We start from the raw sequence: 23,554 nt of genomic DNA, 5'->3' as shown, positions 1-23,554 counted from the left end.
ACTCTGTTACCCTGCACTTCATAACTTACTGTGTCAGTTTAAACTGTCATTACTCTATGGCAGAATTATCTCATACAGTTGTTACACATTAAATTAAAAACAAATAATAAGTCAACTATACACAAAAATAGAATATTAGTAAAGAAACCAACCATAATAAACACATTTTTATTCTTGATATGTTGTTTCTATTCAACCCTTTCCACAAGAGAGGCTGCTCTACAGGGGCCTTATTCATAAAAACTTAACAAAGATAAAAATCCAGATTTTAAGAAATACAGTTATCTGATTGGATAATAAAAGTCAATTTTAGTGCTTGACCAATCACATGACTGGAACACTAAAATCATTTTAAGTTAAGATTTCAAAAAGTAATAAGGCCAAATAATTACATGCATTATTCTCAAGTTTTACCAAGAGATGTGATAAAGCTTTAACATGACATGTTATAAGTTATAGAACTTGGGTTTTATTTATTCTATTCATACTCAGTATTCAAAGGGTGAAATGTGCATGAGGTAGTCATGAGTAACAAAAGTTACGAATTTACATCACAACTATAATAGTATCTGTATAGACAACATGAAAAATCATTATAATTATATCACAGACATAATGTAACATTAGTTGATATGTATATCTAAAATTATTCAAATTCAGTGTTTTTGTTGAAGGACAGAATCTCTTTCTACCATGAAGCATGTATCTTATCAAGAAGATTTTATCATTGACTATTTCCACTGTCCAGTCAGAGGATGAGCCCATCTGATTTGATAACCGTAGAAATACAGTTTGTGACTTGAAAGAAACAAATTTAAAGACAAATTTGAAGCAAAACTCTTCAGAAAACCCTGATGCTTTTGTATATTTTGATTGTAATTATTTCTTTTTAAACAAAAGATTTCTTTGTTCAATATTAATATATATCAATAGCTCTAGATATTGCTATTTTATTTATTTTCTGTGTAATACTTCACTCATTGCAAATCTTACATCTGTTTGATTTCCATCATGATTCACACAAAACCTATCCAATTGTTTACACTAGGCTACAAGTCAAATTCATGGATGGGTATCCCAAAATTTCTCATAAGAATAAGAGCATGGATTGGTTGTCAACATGTATTCCTTATAAAATGTCTTCAGATCATGATATGAGTGAAGTAACCCGATGAAAATAATGACACCAAATATCAAGAGTTCTAATAAAACAAGTGGTTTAGATAATTGACTAGCAATAGAAACATAATTTCAAGAAGTGGTTTCGAATAGGTTTTAAATTACACACCTTGGGAACAAGTCATATAGTTTGATAGCCTTCTCTGGTCCCTGCATTATTTTCCCATTCTATAATATTAAAAGTGAGTGTACCAATAGTCCCTGTTATAACTAGTATCAATAACTGCCATTCTAAATGTAAAGCTAAACTATAGTAGAAACCTATAGCTGTTGATACAGACTGAAAGAACAAAATATATCAAATTAATTTCTTAAAGTCTAGAAATATATCTAAAAACTGGATGGATATTGGATGGATATAAATTATCCATGCTATTATACATCTAAAAAATCCTAGTGCTGGTCTACAGTCAAAGCTAGCTCTAGTGGTAAAGAATTGTCTGAGTAAAAGCATTGGTCACAGCCTGAGAGATCTAAATTGAAGGAATTGAGCCAATGACCAACTGGTTTTAAGTCAGAACCAAATTTGTTTCCATGGCAACTGATGTAGCAGATCTACAACAAATCATTATTCACCTACTGCTCTGCTACCATTGTATTTGTAGGTTAAATTAACATGCCAATTCACCTCCTGCATCAATTTAATGAACCTTCCCCGTTCTGTTGAATAGTGGCCACAAATTTGCAATGATATATCAAATCAAGCTGCCAAGAGTCATTACCACATAAAGAAAACATAGTTACCTGAACAAATTTAAACAGAGCAAAGGCTGCTGAACTATCATCAGGATACATAAAACCTAATATTGAATATAACTGAAAGATATGAAATTTATAATTTATAATTAAAATACACAATATGAGTTTTAAATTAATGTTCAAAATATTTCAAATTAAAATATAGAATACACAATACAATTGGTGCTAAAAAATCATAATTCAATAACAGAATATAAGATATCATTGATATTCAAATTATCTATAAATTATAACTAAAATACAAAATATAAATTACTTTAAGTCTATAATATATAATTCTACATTTGAATATTTATCTTACCTGAGTATTAAAACAACTGTCAGCAAATCCTAACAAAAAACTACAAAATAATGCCAATTTATCACTGAAATAAAAATTTATTATACTCACTAACTATCAAATATGAGGAAAGAAATAAGTCATATACTTTTTATTATAAAAACTTTTACAAGTATTTCTGAAATAGATCAAGACAAATGATTATTATGTCAATATAATTCATTTGTTGTCTTTATTAGTCCAGCAAAGTGCAAAAAAGTAGTAGGTTAAATACCATTTCATTTTTAAATCAATAGTTTAGAATTTAGAATGATCAATTAAGTTCAGATGCCCATGAATAATTACAGTTATAAGAAAGTCTGTTGTTTTTGATAATCTTTACATTGTCTATTGCATATGTTAAAGTGCCAAAATTCTTTACACTTACTTAGATTCTATAAAAGTAGGTAGTTCAGTATCAACTAGAGGAGAATTTTCAGGTATATTAATATAGATGAGGTAGAATGCTATCATATGACTTAAATAACCCATTATTACCACTGGATCACGACCATACTTATTGGTTTTTTTACCAAATATGCCAAATATTCCACCCCCTAAAATCATACAAAAAAAAACAAACTTTAATCAAATCTTGAGTTGGGATCAAACATTAAATATTATATGTTATATTGATCTATAATCAAATAAAATCATTTTGTTGCATGAGAAATTCAAAAGCATTCTGCTTTTATAGAAGGGTTTCATCCAAACCCTGTTTCTATATCAGGAATAGGAACTAGAGATCTACCACTGAAATAAGAGAAGGAAAAACATTATTACCTAAAATGGCACCAACACCGATAAACATTCCTGATAAACCTACTAAACCATTTCTATTGGCACCATAATGTAAATTATGTGATATACAGGCTCCATATACACCACTAAAAAAAGTCAGTTCTAGACCTAGAAATAAAACATATAAAATACAATATTCACTGAGATGAAAAGTCGTAAAAAAGTTCAGTTCCAGACCAAGGAACAAAACATATATAAATTGCTCAAATATTTCAACATGGAATCTACATCATAGCATAGATCTTTTCTTTTAAGATGGATTCCCTTATTTTCATTTATGAAAATGAAAATGCTAATACTTATATGAATAGAAAGTAGAGATGTTCTAATTACTTGCAAACATACCAATTTGTCTCTCATGTCCATAATTATTTCAGAGAATTACCAACAGAATTCCATTGAGTGACCGTTTAAGAAAGGTCAAAAAGTTGTTTTTTTCTTTATCCAGACTGTACATACATGGATATTTGTGATTGGTTAAAACTCTTAATTACATGCAATAATAACATAATGATATGATTAAGAATACACGATTTCACAAAGATTTAAATTGCAGGGCAACATACATATCAGGGGACAATTTCACAAAATTTTACCTAAGATAATACTCAAGAAATACAATAAATTGATTGGTTGATAAAGCTATATTTAAAATCTGGTTTAGTGATTGATCAAACAAATAACTAAAAGACTAAAATCATTAAGTAATAGTTAGGTATTCGTGAAACAGGCCCCTGTACAAAAATTGTACAACTAACCTGTATAGGCAAAAGTAAAACTTAATAATATCATCTCCCTGGTTTTTGCCAACCTGAAGGCTGTTTCTGTAAATAACAATACAAACATCCATTATTTATAGTAAATATTTTATCATTCTCTACTTTGTTATTATATTAGTTTTTATAAGTATTGTCCATAATGTCAGTACAGTGTTCAACAAAAATACTTGCTTTAGAGGTTATTTCAAAATTTGAAAGAAAATTTCATTTTTAGAAGCATGTTGCAGAAAGAAGGAGTCAAAGCTGAAAAGAGAGAGGATTTCTTTCATTTCAGAAGATAATGGTCAGCTCTGTCACTAGAAGTGCTCTAAAACAACTAAATGCATAATATTTCAACAGTCAATTTGTTCATCTTTATCTTGCATACTTATTTTGTTTGAAAAAAGAAAACTTACTTAAACCCTCTAAAGCTGATGGACTAGACTGAGATGATGTGGAAGCTTCACTGAAATATAGCAGAAAACATTTTTAAAAGTCTGACATTGGATCTTCCAATTGTCGAGGTGACTGTGAGAAAAGAGGTTATCTTGCAGTGTATTATCAGGACATCTGAAATTCTGAATTTCAACCAAAAAAGAGATACAGAAACAATAATGTGACCAATTTCTTACAGTCTTGAAGGATAAAGTTTTTTTTCAAGATTTCTGACACACTTTTTGTAGAAAAGTGTCTTCAACTAACCTAGAATTAAGATTAACAGAAGCTTCGTTATCTGTAGAACCTTCAAATCTTCTGTTACTAGGAATCTTTTTTCTTAATAATAATAAACATAATAAGCCCAATACAGCTGCACCACATAAACCCAGAAATAAATTAGTTCTCTGATCTGCTGATATCTCTGAACTTCCTTTAAATACAAAATACGAGTACATGTTGCCAAATAATAAACTGAAATGAAAAATTAAATACAGGCATTTATATCTTATACATCAAAAAAATCATTTGCAAATAATTGTCAAAAATATCAAAATTTTACAAATGTTTGCATCAATGGCTTCATCTTTATCCCGTTATAGTTATCAACAATATTCCAAAATAAGACCTGAGAATCTGTAATGTATGATAGTTTTGATTAAAAGAAACATTCGTAAAATGTTTGACCTACCTGCATTGTAGTAGAGCCCAAAATATTCCACTATTTCTAGAAATTGTTTCAGAATCAGAGTTCACTGTAAGGAAATTACCTTGACCAGTCCACAAAACTAGAATTAAAATACAAAATTCAGATAAGGGTTGTTGAAACCAGATATTTTTTATGCAATTTAGATTTAGTTTTTAATGTTTTATCATTTTTTATCAAAGTGATTCATGTAAAAATATCAAGTGATTTATATCATCCTACCAGTAATTCAAACACCATGATAAACTCAATCAGTCAATTTGATATTAAATGTGTTGTTTCCTGATTTCATTCTGAGGTCTACTACTTTGATAGATGCTTCAAATTATATTTGATAGGTTTAATGAATTTATTTGATATCAGAGTCCATAGTCTTTTATGAACAATTCTACCTTCTTAAAATTTTCTCAACATTAAACACAGATTTAGGCAATTACTTACTAGCTGCTCCGAAGCCCACTAAAACAGATCCAAGATATAAAGCCCATGTCATAGGTTTCAAGAAGGACAAAATAAACAAACTGAAATATAAAATACAACATTACATGTATATAAATAGGATTACATTACCATTACATGTATATAAATAGGATTACATTACCATTATATGTATATCAATAGCATTATATTACCATTACATGTATATAAATAGCATTATATAACCATTACATGTATATAAATAGCATTATATTACCATTACATGTATATAAATAGGATTACATTACTATTACATGTATATCAATAGCATTATATTACCATTACATGTCTATAAATAGGATTACATTACCATTACATGTATATAAATAGCATTATATTACCATTACATGTATATCAATAGCATTATATTACCATTACATGTCTATAAATAGGATTACATTACCATTACATGTATATAAATAGCATTATATTACCATTACATGTATATAAATAGGATTACATTACCATTACATGTATATAAATAGCATTATATTACCATTACATGTATATACATAGCATTATATTATCATTACATGTATATAAATAGGATTACATTACTATTACATGTATATCAATAGCATTATATTACCATTACATGTCTATAAATAGGATTACATTACCATTACATGTATATAAATAGCATTATATTACCATTACATGTATATAAATAGGATTACATTACCATTACATGTATATAAATACCATGATATTACCATTACATGTATATAAATAGGATTACATTACCATTACATGTATATAAATAGCATTATATTACCATTACATGTATATAAATAGGATTACATTACCATTACATGTATATAAATAGCATTATATTATCATTACATGTATCTAAATAACATTACACTACCATTACATGTATATAAATAGCATTATATTACCATTACATGTATATAAATAGGATTACATTACCATTACATGTATATCAATACCATGATATTACCATTACATGTATATAAATACCATGATATTACCATTAAATGTATATAAATACATTATAACATATACAGAAATATAAATATATGAGAAAGGCAATTTTGTCTGAATTTTCTATCATACTTACAAGTATAATGAAGCTCCGAGCAACATGGATAGTTTTGCTCCAGCAAAGTTAACGAATGATGGGGCTGCCCAATTAGAAGCTGAAAACACAGCGTATATAATCCCCAAACTGAAACGAAATATAACATTGAATTACATAAAATAACTGTTTTACTGTAGAAGAATATCTGTTATAACAAGTTTTTAGTCAGAGAATTTCTTTTAGAATTGAGAGAGTTTTAACATAATATTCACAAGTATCATACATGTGTTCAGAATCAAAATAAAAATGGTTATGTACAAGCTTTTTGTACTTCACAGTCTCAAATCTGAGCGACAATGTTTGGTTGAACTAATTATATTCTTGCTTGATCAAGAAGAATTTTCAACATTGTTTCCCTTGTCAATGATGCAGAGTTAAGCTGACATGAATTTGAAACAGACAGACAGAAAGTGACCATTTCATTTCAAATTCAAAAACATTGACAACTCTTTCCACCAACACTTCTATAGGAGAGCATCACTTCTATAGGAGAGCATCACTTATATAGCTGAGTATCTCTTAAAACACTTTATATGTACTAGAAATTCTTAAAGGCATTCAAGACTGTGCATTGTGGTATAAAGTAATAGGTAAAATGCAAGTGATCTTGCTGGAGCTTGTAAAATAGAATAAAATAATAACCTGGTATATCCATCTCCTGAAAATGTTCCATTTTTCTCTTCAATATCTCTTTTGGCGCTATCTAACACAGTTTTCTGAAATTAGAAATAATAAGACATGTACATAGGTGACGAAAATATTTGTCCACATAGAGAGATATGGGTGTATAAATACTTATAAACCAACATAGATTCAAAGAAATTGCTTGAGAAATAAAATCTGATCATTATTATAATATATTATTTCTCATAGAATACCAAAACAAACGTTGATTCTTTTGATTGTTAATTAGCATAATAATAAGTACTAGCTGTAACAGAAATGAAAAAGTTATACAACAGTAGGCTACATCACAAATCATAAAAAGTCATTTGGATGCTATCATTTATTGTTTTATTTATCATCTACTATAGTTGAAATGATATCATATACATTTACTTATGTTCTTCTATCAGTCTATCATATCTTTTTTTTTTATCTTGTAAATCAGTTTATCATATATCTAGTTCAATTCAACATATTATGTAATACATGTAGTTTGATGGTACTAATTCATATTGAGAATTTGTTGCATTCTTTGTTATCTTGTTGGAAGGGAAAAGTTAATTAAGGTATAATTGGACAAGTGTGATATGCACTCAGACATCACATATTTAATTACATAATAAATGACTATTAGCTAGTAATAATCCCCTTATGTTTTAATCCTATTACAGCTTTTAAAAGATGAAAAGATTAAAAATGTCAATTGAAAAGGTGTTAATGAACAAATTGACAGACATGAATCTGATCACTATAGTTTCTCAATTTAATGGGATATAGTAGCCAAATATTTGACATCATTGTTCTTTGTTAAAGCTAACAGTGGCAATAGTCCAAACTATTAAGGTTGAAGCCTGAAATAAAGAAAACAAAGAGGTCAGTTGGAAATGATACATCTTTATAATCGGTCATAAACACTAAAAGAAATAAGCAAGACCTTAGTTACATGTATATGTATTTATATTGCCCCATGAATAATTGACAGGAGTAGTAATTGATACAGATATTCATATTCTCATTAAAAATTATTTGTAAATTTTGTTTTTACCTATTATTGTAAAGACAATTGGCCTGATATTTGGGTCAGGTTAGTGAATAAAGGTCAATATATAGAATATTAACCTACTTACACACTTTCTTTCTTTATGTAGTGCCGACTAGTTGACATCACCTTACATAGTACACAAATAAATAACTACAAAACACACACATGAAATGTCAATGATTTCATTTGAAGTTTTTAGCGTTTAGCCTTGTTGTTATATTTATTCCAATAAAATTACGGCTCTTTGACAGTCTTTTGACTTAATATTTTGGAAAACATTCTACAAAAAAGACAATTTTCTGTATGTCAGCCACAGACACATAGAAGTATATACATTTCAATGTAAATTAAAAACAATAATTTACCTCTATCATTGAACATGTTTGAAAAGCTGTGAAAATGAACATAAAAGATAATCCTAAGATTATAATATTGTAAAACCGAACATCACAGACAGCCATCTTGTTCAGTTTACAATCACATGACAAGGAATCATCACGTGGGTTTCCGCCAGTTTCCGTAATGAATACATTATTTACCGGAAAATATCAGATGCTGATTGGTTAAGATATTTCAGAAACGCGGGAAAACGTTCTGATTGACCAATCAATGTCAACTAAATTTCACGGGAATAAAGCAGGCACGCCTCTCTTCTTCATTCAGTGCGGTTTACAGTTTCGATAGAGGAGGTGAAATACTCTTGAAAGTTTACTGGTTTTAGTCTGAAAATGAGTTACGGCAGTAGAGGGCCCCCAAATACAGAAGGAATGACATCTTTGAAGGTGGACAATTTAACATACAGAACTCGACCTGAAGATCTTCGACGGGCCTTCGAGAAATTTGGAGATGTTGGAGATGTTTACATACCACGCGATCGATTTACAAAGGAGAGTCGAGGGTTCGCGTTCATACGGTTCTACGACAAAAGGGACGCCGAAGATGCAATGGACGAAATGGATGCTTCGATGATGGATGGAAGAGAATTGAGAGTTCAGATGGCAAGATATGGTAGACCGACAAATCAAAGATATGATAATCGAAGATACGATAACAGACGAAACAACTATCATGGTGGAGGAGGAGGCTATCATCGACACGATAGAGATAGGCGTAGATCTAGGTTAGTAGGTCATCTTTCTTTGTATCTTGTTGTATTACATTATATCAGTACACTGTAGTACAAAAGATAGCTCACCATGCTCTCTCATGCATACTATGCTAATAAGATGTAGGCCTATTGAATATGCTCACTATTATGATCACATTTTATTTAATGAATGAATCATTTACATGACAACCATTATCATTTCGAGTAATATATTTCAGGTCCAGATCAAGGGACAGACATTCAAGAAGACGAAGATCAAGATCCTACAGTAGATCAAAATCTCGCAGTCGATCAAGGAGTAGATCAAAATCAAGAAGCCCAACTCGTTCAAGAAGCAGATCAGCAAGTGAACCTAGAAAATCGAGATCAAGATCACCATCGAAATCACCGCAAGCAAATGGAGGAGGATCACCGGGTGATGCACAGCAGGAAGCAGATTAAAAGGGGTGTTCAATTTAGTGCTACGACACCAGTGTTATTGGCTGGGTTTTTAAGACAATGGAGAGATAACCTGTGCTGCTGACATTAACTCTAGGAAACCTAGTACAGTTATAAAAGGTTACTATCATTTCCATGGTAGATGTCTTTATCTCTCCATCATGTAAATAATTATAGACAAACAGTTTTTATTTGTGAGCAATCTTGAATGCTAGTTACACTTGCATCCATTTATGAGAATCCTTTTGATTGCTATCATTCAGTTTTTTAAAATCCATCAGTTTTGAATTTAAAAGATTTTAATGTCTAATAAATTTACATTTATTAACCTATATTTATTTTCTTGTCTCCCTATCAGGAGCTGAGTTTCGGGTTATTGAGCTGTTTGCTGACTAAGAGTTAGAGTGACCACTGCTTGCAGTTTGTAGCCTGTTCACCTGTACTGAGCAGTACCTGTATTGTAACAGTTTCCGGCTAGCAGTGTTTCCTGAAAGCAGCTGACATGCAGTTTTTGTTCTTTCAGCTTTAGGGAATTGGATCAGTTTTGATTTTATACATCTAATATTAGATGGGCATATGTTTTGGTGACCTGTAGGCTATATAGGAACCATTAAGATCTTTTAGGATGCTGTTTTCCTACTGTTTGACCTATAAATAGCTCCAACTAAATCACTTTAGAACAAAATTTTCTTGCAATACCATGTAAGCTTTTGATCCAAAACAAATTTTTGGGATATAACTTGTTTTATATGTACACATTGTAATGTGGGCGTATGTTGCTCTTACTCCTGTTCGATCACACTGAAAGCAACATTTTTGGTCTGTTTTTTTTTTAAACTGTATAGGATGATATCCAAGCTAGTTCAAACTTAACTCCCAATTGGGCACAATTTGACAAATCTTTCCTGAGCTAAAGACCTTGATATACCAAAAGTATATGTAAAGTGGCCTGTTAAGTGAATGAGATCACAGTTTTTGTTAAAATCTCAAAAGATTGGGTGTGTAGGTTTATATCGACAAGATCTCAGACCTAAGGTACGATCTAAACGTTCGTGATAATAAAAAAAATTCTCACAAAGGGACACGTTCGCCATCCCTTTGACCAATGGTACCCCAGTCTCAGAAACCGGAATTTTTAGCTAAGCTGATCAGTAATAGTGTGTTCGAAGCTGACCGTCGATATTTGAGGCTTCTAATCCATGTGTCCAGAATTATCCGTGTTTGAAATTTAAACGGACAAATCGTCTTTTCTTGAAACACCGCCATGTATAGAAAAGATTTATAGAAATAGAAAGCGAAATACATAGCTAGAGGTATGTTTAATACATACATTTCTTGTACTTCTGAAGACTTATTTACATAATATTCAAGACCTAAATCATTCCCCGAAAATAGCGAATCTGTCCCTTTGAGAAACAAACCATAATTGTCTTCGGAGTTGCAAAGTAATGAGTGAAACACGATCTCTTGCTTTTTTCAACAAAATTTGTTCTCTCATGAGGCACATATTCTTTGCGAGCCACCAAACTTGAGATTATATATGCATTATTTGCTTTTCAACAATGAACGTAGCCTACCAAAATAACATTAACTTTTTCTTTAAGGATATTGATTAAGCCATTAGTATTTTTAATAGAAAATATTGTGAATTGTATATATAGCCTATATATATATATATATAAAAGTAAATCAGATATGAAATCATCTCAAATAAACGCGTCACAAGCGTAAGATAATCGTTTTCACACCATAAGGCCACTTTTCCATAAAGCTTCTGTGTTGGCGTCAACGTCCCCGTCTGAGTTCTAATCCGCGTTCGAGTGTTTCTACCATCAGGTCTACTTTTGAAGATTATCCAAAGATTTATGGATTCCCAGAGGTTTTCTTTCACGTCTCTTTCGCAGTAGTCACATGTAGATTTATCGTACAGTGCAGGCCGACATATATTTACTACCACGGGTTTTGATGAAGACGACCTTGGGTGACGACATTGATGACGTCACAATCCAAATATGGTACAAAACCGCGCGCCTCGTGATATGAAATTAGGTGCGGAAGCGTTGGCTGCGTCCGACGCCTGGTCGGAACACTAGTCTAGTATGCCAGTGGCGTACGCAGGATTTATTCAAAGGGGGTCGTACCGAAGGTGCGAATTCGATTGCAGAGTATAGCGACATGAGGACGTTTCAGTTGAGCTGGTGACACCGTATCTTTATAGCTCTCAGAAATATTATAGAAAGAAAGGCACCTTCTTGCATGTTACTGAATTTTTCAGTCATCCAGCGGGTGCCCACGACCTAGGAGAAAATTAGTTTTGAATTAAAAACTTCAATTTTCACTTGGGTGATCTATAACCAATCAAGTCCTCTCAGTTGCGGTCCCCATTTGTACTGATCACATGATATGCTCGACGAAAATATGCGCACGATAAAATTCGCTATGTGTGCCCCTTCGTAACGACGCTTCTGTGATTGGAGATGGGTCCCAAAACGAAGGAATGGTCTGCCTATCTCTCACCCATAAATTGTTCCAATAGTGCGCCGCAGGCGCAAAATTTCGGCACTTTGATGTTCTCGGATGCCAAATTGTGCCTATTTTACTTCCATTACAGAAATTCTATTCAACTAAGCTTCACCATTTGTGGGAGGGGGGGCACAGGATATCATGTCCCCTCCAGGTTTTCCTATAATTTTTACGCCCCTCCCCCCGTGATCTGCGCCCATGGGTTAAGAGCACCATTAGACTTACGGCATCTGTTAGCCTGCCATCTTGTTTGGTGATTGCTCGGGATGAGAGAAATGTTCGTACATGTTCGTCTTTTGACAGAATAATGAACTTTTCAATCTCATTCGGACATATACTTAAGCAACTTAATTTCGGTAATGCTTCAAGACATCGGTGTGCATTAACCTACGTAGGCTACCCTTTTAAAAGCTTTCACTCTGATCAATATATTGTTGGCATGTTCTGCGTAGGTACTAACCAGTCGTCATTTTGGAACAATGCCCTTTGTCCTAATTGACTAGGGTGAATATTTTCTGGATTAACCCACCGCATAATGTTGTCAGAATATCCTGAAGTATGGAAACTGCCGTTAAAAAAAATACAATAGTTGCAGTTCCAAAAAAGGATAGTTTTGGTCCATACCGATTAAGTGTTATATTTTGAACTATCTATACATTAATGGTCCAAATAAAGTTAAAGCTGCAGAAACCTATTCTGACTTTGACTTAGATTTCACGGTTTTTGACTTCAAGTGTGACCATATGTAGCTCAATTACAGTGTAGACGTGAGTAGCGAACTCATTGACGGAGTGACAAACTCACTGACGGAGTGACGGGTGAGGTAGAATTAATTGGTAGGGATTGGATGAACCAAGATCACCGACTCCCAACTACAGAAAAAAGTACCAAAGTATACAATTATTATAATCAAAAAGCAACTTTAAATGAGTAAATAAGCATTAACTACGGACTTCAAATCTTCCATGACAGGCTTCCATGACCCTCCATGAATTCCAAGTGTCGTCTGCTAGAATGTAGTCCAACGAATGAAGTCACGTGATCAATTAGCGGATTCCGTGTCAGCAGAAAATTTCTATGGAACACAAAGTGGACCATATTCTTATGTTGTTTCAGTGACTTTTAGCAATAAATCACGCTACGTATCTTATTTTGTCAGTCACTATTTTATTTTAAAATCGTGGTTCTTTGAAGGAATTGTCACTAGTTATAATGAATTGATTTTAAAGATAAATACTAAGAGAAGTTAATTATGCCACCCGGTATCCATACAACGTGTTTTTCTAGACTTATTTATAGATCAAACATTGTATACGAAAATAGGTGACGCATTCTGCCGCCGTTGCCGAGTTGGTTGCTCATAAAATATGGGTCAAAGTGAATGATTCTTAAAGAAAATCGAAATAAACCAATTTTAATTATTTTGTAGAATATCTGAGGAAACATCAAAGACTTTGACGAAATTCGGTGTTGAATCCTTATATCCACGAAAATAGGTTACACTATTTTGGGTGTTTCTGAAGAAGGCCGTAAGCCGAAACGTCAAATAACAAGACAATAATATAGTTTTAATTGTTTTCCCCTTTTTGGGAACTTGTGATGTAATTTAATAAACTTATATTTCTAAAATATGCTATTTACACCTATGTATCTATTTGATCATGCTGAATTTGTTTCAAAACGTCAATAAAAAAACCTACTTTACTTACTGTAGGCCTATACACTGTTAATATTTCAAACAGACTGTGTATATATATATATATAGGTGTTATCTTAGTTGCCACCAAATAAAGTGTTGATTCACACTAGTTCATGGATGCTTCTCTAAAAGATAGCTTGCCAGGCAAGATTCGCCCACTGACAGCTTAGATTTTGATAAAAAAAAAAAATTGGCAGTATGAATTAAAATTCAACCTTCAGTCATACACTTATTTTGAACTTTTTGGGGCGATGCTGAATAATGTTACCAAATTTTATCAAAATTTGGCAAGAATCGTGCCTTTTAGTGTTTACAAGATAAAAATTTTAAGAACAAGGGCAATAACTCATACTAAATATTTATCGATTCTTCTGATTCTCAACCTTGGGTGATAACAAACACTCACACCAAGTTTCGTGTCTGAATACAGGGGTTTCCAAAATACAAATATGCACCTTCTGGCACCTTATGTTGGCTCGGGTCTTAAACCGAAGAATACACGCGGCTTCGATCATCCCAATTTCTAGATTTTTGTGGGTGTATGTCTTGTTGGCAATAGTAAGGACCTAAGAATCGAGTCTACATTCTTAGTCTAAAAGTTCAACTTCGAATTATTTAACTTCTTTTAAAGTATGCATAACTCGTTTTATGTGCGTTTTTAATGACAGGCATGTTTGATGATAATAAGATTTGATTTGTGTTATGTGGTATATAATCGTAGTCCTTATATATGTTTTTATCAACGTTAATAATTATAATGTATCCAAGTACTAGTTTTACGCGTAACCAAGTCACGATCTATCGGGCGTCTAGTCAACACTGAAAGACAAAGCATAAAACACGAACAACCTGAGAAGAGAAGACACGTTCCATGTTCAGTCGCCATTTGTAATTTTCAACTTCTTTAATAATTTCAAGGGTAAAAAATGAGTTACAGGCGAGATAGTGATCGTGATAGAGACAGGGATAGGGACAGTAGAGGGAATGGACCCCCTTCAACTGATGGAATGGTTTCTTTAAAAGTTGACAATTTAACTTATCGAACAAGACCTGATGATCTAAAAAGAGCTTTTGAAAAATACGGTGATGTTGGTGATATTTACATTCCTCGTGATCGAATTACCAAAGAGAGTAGAGGATTTGCATTTGTAAGATTTTTTGATAAACGAGATGCAGAAGATGCAATGGACTCCATGGATGGAGCAATGATGGATGGTCGAGATTTGCGGGTACAAATGGCTAGATATGGTAGACCAACAAATCAGAGGGGTCATGATAGTAGAAGAAGGGGTGGTTATCACCATCATGGTGGAGGTGGTTATTATGGTGGTGGTGGTGGTGGAAGAGATTGGGGTAGAGATGGTGGTGGATATAGATCCAGATACAACAGTCGAAGGTAATTATGGTTTTATATCCTCAATTAAGCGTGTGAAGCATGGAGCCATAGCCTGGCAAAGTCTGTTTTAAAAATAATGGTATACATATTATGTTTGCTAGTATATTCTTGCATTCAATGTTTTTTTTTTTTTTCCCAGATCAAGATCCCGAGATAGATATTCCAGAAGACGAAGATCTTACAGTCGATCACGCTCACGAAGCCGATCCAGGAGTCGAAGCAAGTCCAGGTCCAGAAGTCCTAGTAAATCTAGAAGTAGATCACCATCTAAATCACCTGCTAGATCTAGGTCAGAATCCCCTCAACAAAATGGTGATTGAGCTCAGAACTAAATGATCTTCAACAGTGCTGTTTTGTCTGTTGGTTTTACTTGGAAATATTACTTTCATCGATCATCATGTTTCCTATTGCTTTATTCATTACCCACAGAATTGTTCATAGAACAGTTGCCTTTCAGTATTAAGAGGTAACATTTTTTTTCGTCTTGTATTTCTGTTTTTAATTTGATTTTTCAAGAAATGTATGAAAAATACATAAATCGATTTTTGGAATGTTCTTGTAAAATATCAACAAATTTTCCTGACAAGTATTGAATGTATTTGGGTGTTATATTTTATGTGATTGTGCTGTTTACCATTTTTAATCGTAATAGTTTCATTTGACTGTCATTTAATAAAACATGTTGTTTTCATGTACTAATTACACTATTTTTCTTGTCTCCCCTCTCAGGAGCTGAGTTTTTGGGTACGATAACTGAGCCGTTAGCTGTTAAATGTTAAGCCGTGGTGAATCTTGCTGTTTGTTCCATGATCCAGGCAGTTGCTGAACAGAAGCTGTTTTCCTGTTAGCAGTGTCTTCAATGAAAATGCTGTATTTGTTTATTGGCAAATCCATTTAGATTTGATCATTAGGATCAATTTTCAATGTGATTGAAATTCTAAATTCTATGGAACAAATATGTAACTGAGCTGAATGCAGCGGTGGGTGGGACTACACAGCAGTTTGAATCTCATCTGATAGGTGTTCATGCAGATTTCCTGTTTCCAACTTGAGCCGAAAGCAAGAAATAAGCAGTGGCCAGAATTGATAACATCCCCCGTTAGCCTAGAAGCTACATTAAATGCTGTTTTATCCTTGATTTGATGCAGATAGCTGGTGGTGGTAGAATGAAGAGAAGTAAAAGTGTAGATAAGCTGAGGATTGCATGCGAACAAATTATATATGTAGATATAAAACAAATATTTGGCATTTACATATGTATTTAGGAATTCTCTATTTACCTACTTTGTTGAAAATATTTAAATCATTACAAAATTTAGGATACATCCTCAGAAAGAATGTTGATATCTTGGCATTATTGAAATTCATTGGCCTGCTCATGTCACCATGCTACTTTGATGCATTAGAAACAAAAAGAGACACATAATGAGCAGGCAGTGGAATTCAGACAAAACCTCAGTGTCTTGTCATGTAATATGGATTTTGATTGAGTTACAAATTCATAACTCTAAAATACTAATCTAAGATTTGAACGACATTTAGAAGCAAGGAGCACATGTAAAATCCAATGGCAACAAATTATGTAAATGGATCCAATCTTTTGCGATATATTTTTGATAAGTGCCAGGTTTGATTCTGGCATTGGTTTGTATAGTATCTTTTGATTTATCAGCCCACTTAATTTTTCAGCAAATGTCCAACTTAAAAAGTAATCTTCAGTACACATATTATAAATGCATGACTTTGCAGACTGTACATGTCCATTTTTCAGATGCAGTCTAAGGATTAGGTGGCATTCAAAAAATAAATTCTCAAATGCAAAAATAATTCTTAATGTTCCTACTCGTCTACCCTTCAAAGACGCATTCCTTGACTTTCTATTTGTTAAATAGGGTGTGAAATATGTTGAGGCTTCACATGGATTATGCCAGTTAACATTTTAGATTTGTAGGTCCAATTTTGGGTTTGATAAACTGAAATTGTATCAGCTAAAAAATATATATAGGCCATAAACCCCAATTCTGGAAGATTCTTAAAAAAAAAAATTTCCGTTGAAGCCTCGGCTGTCTAAGAATGACACTGGACCACCATGAGCAATTAAACTTCCTTTTGATCTTCTAATACAACCATTATAATCAGCTAGAATAATTTTCTTATCCAGTATCATTATGATACAAATTCCAATTGAAAGGTTAACGTTTATATAGCCATAGGTCCCATCTCTGTAAAAAAAATATACCATTTCTCTGTCAACTCTCCTAAATTTTGTCAGAAAGTAGTCACCCTTTGATTCAGATTGTACTGTATAATCAACGTTAATCTCCCACTAAATCACGTGGGAATAATCAAGGTCACCCTCCCACTGACGTCCGTTTTATTAGCCCACATGGTGCAGAAAATAGTATGTAAAACTACATTTATTTCATTTACTCAACCAGAGATGTAGAATCAAAGTCAATCTCTCTCTGCATAACTAAGATTTACCTCTCATAAGGCCACCCTGTTTAATGAAGGTTAACCTCCCTGCTGACCACCCTGTATAATCAAGGTTAACCTCCCACTAGAGTACTAATGTCGTATATAAAGAAGTATGATATATAAATATATTTTATCACAGTTAACTTTTTAGGATAATATAGTTTATGCTTCTTTTATGGCTGAAGGTAGGAAATTACCATGACACGTCAATAATGAATATATTCCTCGATACAATGGTATAAACTCTCTGAAATTAAAAAATATCAATGATCAACAATCAACCTGAACAGCGAGTCGTGTGTGAAACAATTTACACAACCCCCCAAGACTTCAGACAGTTCAAATGTATGCTCAGGAAATGACAAAATATACATGTATACAGACTTCAATAGTCTAAAAACTATATTCTAATGCCCTGTTCTAAAACATACCTAATGATAAGGACGAATTCAACAATGCTTCATTAGCCTTTCATATAAACATTATTCTTAATTTCTGTTAACACTGGACCCTTATATAAAAAATTATAAGATCCAAAAGAAATAATATAAAACATACGAAACCTTGAGCTTGGATCCAACTTTTTCAATTCAGTTAACAGATCAGATTTAACACTTGACATAATCGACTTCTGCATTTGTAACCATTGGAATTTAAAATAGGCTGTAGAATATATCTGAATCTCTTTACTTGATCTGTATACCAGCTCATTAGGAGCCTGGTATTCTGCTAAAAAAAAAAAAAAAAACAGACATACTTATAGATGAAATTGAAGATACAATAATAAAGTTGTGGCATAAAAGTTCATTCATTTTCTGATGGATTTGTGTTTCTTTAAGGATTTTCCTACAGCTCACAGCAAGTTAACTTTACCCTTTTAAATTTTTAAACATTCTCTAAAGAATAAATCTATTTAAATTACTAATATTGGCTTAACGTGAGCCATTAGTACACAATATTAATATTGTATCTACTTAAATAAAGAAAACAATCTAAACAACTGCTTTTAAAGTAGACAATCTTTTAATTATTTTAGTCTAATAACAAATGTTAAGAAATTTGATTTCATATCTTTTGATTCAATCTAAGCATTTGGAACTACAGACGAGATTACTATAGCCTAATTACCTGTCGCTAAATGACTAGGTAACCAGTTAGATAATAATGAGGTACTAGGTTTGACTACAATATGTTGGTGACTAGAAACTATCTTCTTACCACCTGAAATAATAGGTTAATAAAACTGCAAAACATCATTAAAAGGGCATTCCACTTGTTTTGTAGATCGAGAATTGTTTTGCTCAAAGTTATCCCAGTCATTAATTTTTAAATGCCAAAACTATGTGTAAAAAGGTTTTAATGTAAACTACAGTACGCATTTGAGTAACATGAACACATAATTGTAGAGAAATATGTCTCCTACGTTTTCTAAAGGTTTCAACTACATATAACGAGCCCAATCACTGAAACTAGTTCAAACTACTTAATTAACAATTAGTACTTTCAGTTTTAATTAACTTTTAAAACAAATTCAGTTTGATATATAGATATAAAGAGCATACTTTAGATGTTTTTGATTATGAAAATTTTACAAAAAAAGTGGAATGCCCCTTTAAAGCTGAATTGAATTAACTTAGGCATTATGATTGATATGTAGATCTAAAATAAATTTTATTTCATGTTGGATCACATACTTGCAATAAAGACAGGCGTCCATTTCCAAGTGCCCAAAATATCAATGTATTGAAAACGCTATTGGATCCTGACTCTGGATTTGGCTGAATCAATTAAATACAGGCTGATGAGCCAATAATACCTTTTAATATCTGTTTTGTTTCTTCTTCTAATTCATGATAAGTAGTCAAAATGAATTCCACCATCATTTTAGAGTTTAAAACATCAAAGGGGGTGGATAATTCTGTAATTACAATGTTATAAATCAAGCTTACATGATTGTGTTTTCGTTTGGTAGTGATCAAATGCTGACCTGTCAGATCTACTGACTACTAACTGCTAAATATCAAATATGAATTTTGTTATTCAGATTTAGGTATAGCATACAGAACAATGTAACATGTACATGTATTTAGACAAGAAAGATTTATCAAACCAATTAGCAGACAGCTTTATGATTTGACTTCTGCATCCATTGAAGTTATTGACATGTTTAGTTTGTAAAAGTTTCAAGCCATGTTTTAACTGAGTTTAAGCAAGGTTGTTTGCTTTTTCAATCGCGACTCGTGATTCAACTGAACAAAAAAGTATAGAAATTAATACAATTGAACAATAAATATATACACATTCAAATATAATTTTTTTTATACAAATACCGTTAACTGTTTCCAATTGGACATCTTGTAGAAGTTGCAATAACTTTGCGTGTGCATTTAAACATTGTAACTTTCTATACTGGATGTTTAAATCATTACCTTTATCAAACTGTAAAAAACAAAGATAACATCAAAGAGTGATTCTTTATTGATGCTAGAACCATAATATTTCATCCTTTTAATCAGATTTGTAATTTAGAAACGAAAAATCAAAGCATGTTTATTAACACCTCTTACCAAAGGTATTCTGCCAATGACTTAGTTCAACTAAATTAAATAACTTGAACCACAAATAAATATAACTTACTTACCATGGATTCTATTTTATATAAAAAGTTATCTCTACTATCGTTGCCAACTTTTTTAGTGACAGCCTCTTTTAAAACAGTTTGACGCAGTTCTCTGTTTTTAATGAGTAATTTCTTTAACTTTCCTGGTATTTGTAGTGATGATCTTGAAAACAAACAAAAATATTTATTCCTTTTCCTTCTTCAAGTGAAATCATACACAGATAATGTAAGCTGGTTACTGATTTTGAATGTCTTCAAATCACTTTTCACTTTAGTGCAACCTTAGCATTCTTAGCAATATCAAAATTGGTATATCTTAGATACAAACCAAGCTTATACATTAAAATCAAGACCACTTTTCATGGCACTTATATCAATAATATCAAAAAATACTAGCACAATATGTTTAGAAAAGACTGAGATAGAAGATAAAAATATTTACCCATCTTGCAAAAGATTGAAAGCTTTTGGAACGTCTAATTTTTCTTCATTGGGAATGTCTTCAATCTCATCTACCACCAGTTTCTCAACTTCTGCTGCAAGATTATCAATATCAATGACTGAGTTTGACTCTACACCAATGTTCACAATTGGTATATTTTCCATGGAGGAAGTATGGTCTGTGCTGGCTGGTTGAATGTCATGCATCCCATTACTTGAGTTTTTATTATTATATTGCTGAGTTGAGGAGACAATTTCATTGCTGGGTTTACTCTTTGATTTACTGGAAATGGTGTGTGATTTGGGAACAGCTGAGGTTTTTGCACTGGACAGTTGTTTTACAGAATTCATATACTTGGATTTTACAACTTTTTCAGGCTTTATAAATTGTTTGGAACTAGATGGTCGTTTGGGTACTTTAATCGTTGGATCAGTTTTAAATGGTGCTGTCATGTGAACTGGAATTTTCTTCTGTTTGTTGCTAAATCGACTAAATGTACTACTGGTGGAATTTCTAGAAGTTGGACGACTTTCTGTTGATGTGGAGGAGATTTTTATTGCAGGTTTAGAAGAAGCGTGAGTTTTGGAGTCAGCATTTCGAACTGATGACTGAGATTTTGTAGCACAAGTAGGTTTTTTAGCAGTTTGACTACAATTCTTAATTTGTGTAGCATTTGTATGATTTTTTAAATCTTTCAAAGACTTTTCATTCACACTGGGTGTTCTTTCAGAGGCTTTGTCAACAGCACATGCTTCCCGGTTTGAATTGATCTTCTCTTCACTTCTACTTTCATCTGACACTATCTGCTGACCTTGGTTATCTTGAGGACTTGCATTTGAAATGTCCTGTATCACTTTATCACTTTTGTTTGTGATGCCCATTTCTTCTGCAGCTTCATTCTTTTTCTTCAACTACAAAAATTTGTGTTTAATGTATATTACAGTTGGTTATAGCCTTACACAGGCTCATCGATCAAAATTCCAAAACACACACTTAAAGAATATTTTAATGGAAATGGGGTTTTACATTTCAAAATTAGAATATGTAATAACAAGAATGCAAACTAACTCACTTTCTCCTGGAGTATAATAGCTTTCTGTGCTTTTTTCAACAAATCATTGATCAAATTTAATCCATCTTTTTCTTCCGGTGTATAAATTTCTTCTTTTACTACTGGTGGAACTGTTTTCACTTCTTTTTCTTCTGGCTTTGGCCTAGAATGTTATAACAATAACATAACAATAAATTTGTTATCATTTATGGTTTTAAAAAAACACATCTTTTGCCTACATAATCTATAAATACTAGCTCAGCTCAAAATAACTTAATTTATTACTTATTTCTGACATTCATTCATAAATTTATATATGTAAACCAACAGGAAATATATTTTTCATTCTAAAAGATACCTTTGAAAATTTTACACGTAGGAATAGGATTGCCAAACATTTTTCATGATCATAAAAATATTATCAACCAATCATAATGAATAAGTTTTATAGCACAATTTCTGAGCAACCTTTTATGCTATATATAAAATCCCACTGAAAACTATTTGCGTCAGAGCATGGATTGGGAGTGTAGTAACTTGACATGAAAAAAAAAATGTGCATTTATATCAGATTAGAATTCAATGTAAGATTTTGCTTCATTTGAGTTCTGTTGAACCTTTGATCATTATATCTGGTATCTCACATGTACTGGTGTAACTATTTCATTTTTTTGACATCCAACAATTATCACTTACCATGGTTTAAAAAGTAGTTCTTTAGAATGACATAATTTATCTAAAGACTGGCGTTTATCTTCAATACATTTATCTAAATAACATAACAAGTCTTCAATATCTGTAACATCACTACTGGACATGCTGAATCTATCTTACAACAAAATCAAATGACATGAAATAGAGATTGTGGTAAAGAAACTTTTCAGCTGCCGTTTTTAGATTGTCTTTTTTGGTATCCCAAAACTTGTTAAATTGCGGAAAAAAAAACTATTTTGGAGCAAATTTCTTAAATTTCAAATGTAAAATTTCATTTCTATCTATCTATCCATACACGATGATTCAACTCTATAGTTCAGACAGAACTGGAGTGGAGTAAATTCAAATATCTAGAAATCAAAAGTTCATTTTGGATTTGCAGTGCACAGCATAACAAACACAACAAAGTCAAAGAGACATAGAAGTGGGATTTGGAATTAGGCAAAAGGTCACTGTTAAAGTTGAGCATATGGTAGGACATTGTAAAAATTTGTATAATATAACAAATAAAATTACAGCACTCTAAACCCAACTAATTGTGTTGATCACCCGTCACAACCATCATGGGAATCCTCAAGGAAATCCGATGACGTCACTATCATATCGTGGCGGACGATCTCGCTTTTGTTCCGAGTTGACCCGTGTCTCTCAGATCTGTTTCACGAGAGCATGTAGAAATATTTTTTGAATAATATAAGGTTGTCTCAAATCACAATAAAGAACATAACAATGTGATTAGACTGCCATCTATAAGATCATAGAGAGACAACACAGTCGAAATTAAGGGATCCTTGCAAAACTTGAATTGTGGGATAGATTTACATTAATACTTGATTGTCAC

At 32.2% G+C, this 23,554-nt stretch overlaps 4 protein-coding genes across 4 annotated transcripts; 2 read left to right on the top strand and 2 right to left on the bottom strand.

Moving 5' to 3' along the window:
• Positions 1-1,300: 1,300 nt before the first annotated feature.
• On the bottom strand, positions 1,301-8,705 carry LOTGIDRAFT_154229 (hypothetical protein; the record flags this gene model as incomplete). Its single annotated transcript, XM_009061937.1, has 14 exons — positions 1,301-1,459; positions 1,924-1,995; positions 2,240-2,303; positions 2,646-2,814; positions 3,041-3,166; positions 3,817-3,882; positions 4,233-4,282; positions 4,519-4,725; positions 4,943-5,039; positions 5,399-5,478; positions 6,516-6,623; positions 7,018-7,019; positions 8,021-8,053; positions 8,610-8,705. The coding sequence occupies 14 exons, from the start codon at positions 8,703-8,705 to the stop codon at positions 1,301-1,303; spliced, it is 1,329 nt and encodes a 442-aa protein (XP_009060185.1).
• A 252-nt stretch (positions 8,706-8,957) lies between these two features.
• On the top strand, positions 8,958-10,119 carry LOTGIDRAFT_183135 (hypothetical protein). Its single transcript, XM_009061936.1, has 2 exons — positions 8,958-9,315; positions 9,558-10,119. Exons 1-2 carry the CDS (start codon positions 8,973-8,975, stop codon positions 9,791-9,793), a joined length of 579 nt encoding a protein of 192 aa, XP_009060184.1. The 5' UTR covers positions 8,958-8,972; the 3' UTR covers positions 9,794-10,119.
• A 4,867-nt stretch (positions 10,120-14,986) lies between these two features.
• LOTGIDRAFT_98364 (hypothetical protein) lies at positions 14,987-15,707 on the top strand (the record flags this gene model as incomplete). The annotated part of the gene is made up of 2 exons (XM_009061935.1): positions 14,987-15,305; positions 15,562-15,707. Coding segments are annotated over 2 exons (465 nt in total), but the record flags the coding sequence as incomplete, so codon positions are not given.
• A 2,148-nt stretch (positions 15,708-17,855) lies between these two features.
• On the bottom strand, positions 17,856-23,494 carry LOTGIDRAFT_229056 (hypothetical protein). The gene is made up of 10 exons (XM_009061934.1): positions 23,230-23,494; positions 22,696-22,828; positions 22,021-22,162; positions 20,949-21,859; positions 20,528-20,669; positions 20,217-20,325; positions 19,703-19,804; positions 19,015-19,107; positions 18,450-18,615; positions 17,856-18,133 (listed from the first exon to the last, which is right to left on the bottom strand). Exons 2-10 carry the CDS (start codon positions 22,815-22,817, stop codon positions 18,049-18,051), a joined length of 1,872 nt encoding a protein of 623 aa, XP_009060182.1. The 5' UTR covers positions 22,818-22,828; positions 23,230-23,494; the 3' UTR covers positions 17,856-18,048.
• Between the last annotated feature and the right edge of the window lie 60 nt (positions 23,495-23,554).

Source organism: Lottia gigantea, assembly GCF_000327385.1.
Source record: "Lottia gigantea unplaced genomic scaffold LOTGIsca_5, whole genome shotgun sequence".
Classification (NCBI taxonomy): domain Eukaryota; kingdom Metazoa; phylum Mollusca; class Gastropoda; family Lottiidae; genus Lottia; species Lottia gigantea.
Note: the sequence above shows the minus strand (reverse complement) of the source record. Positions and strands in the feature narration are given on the sequence as shown.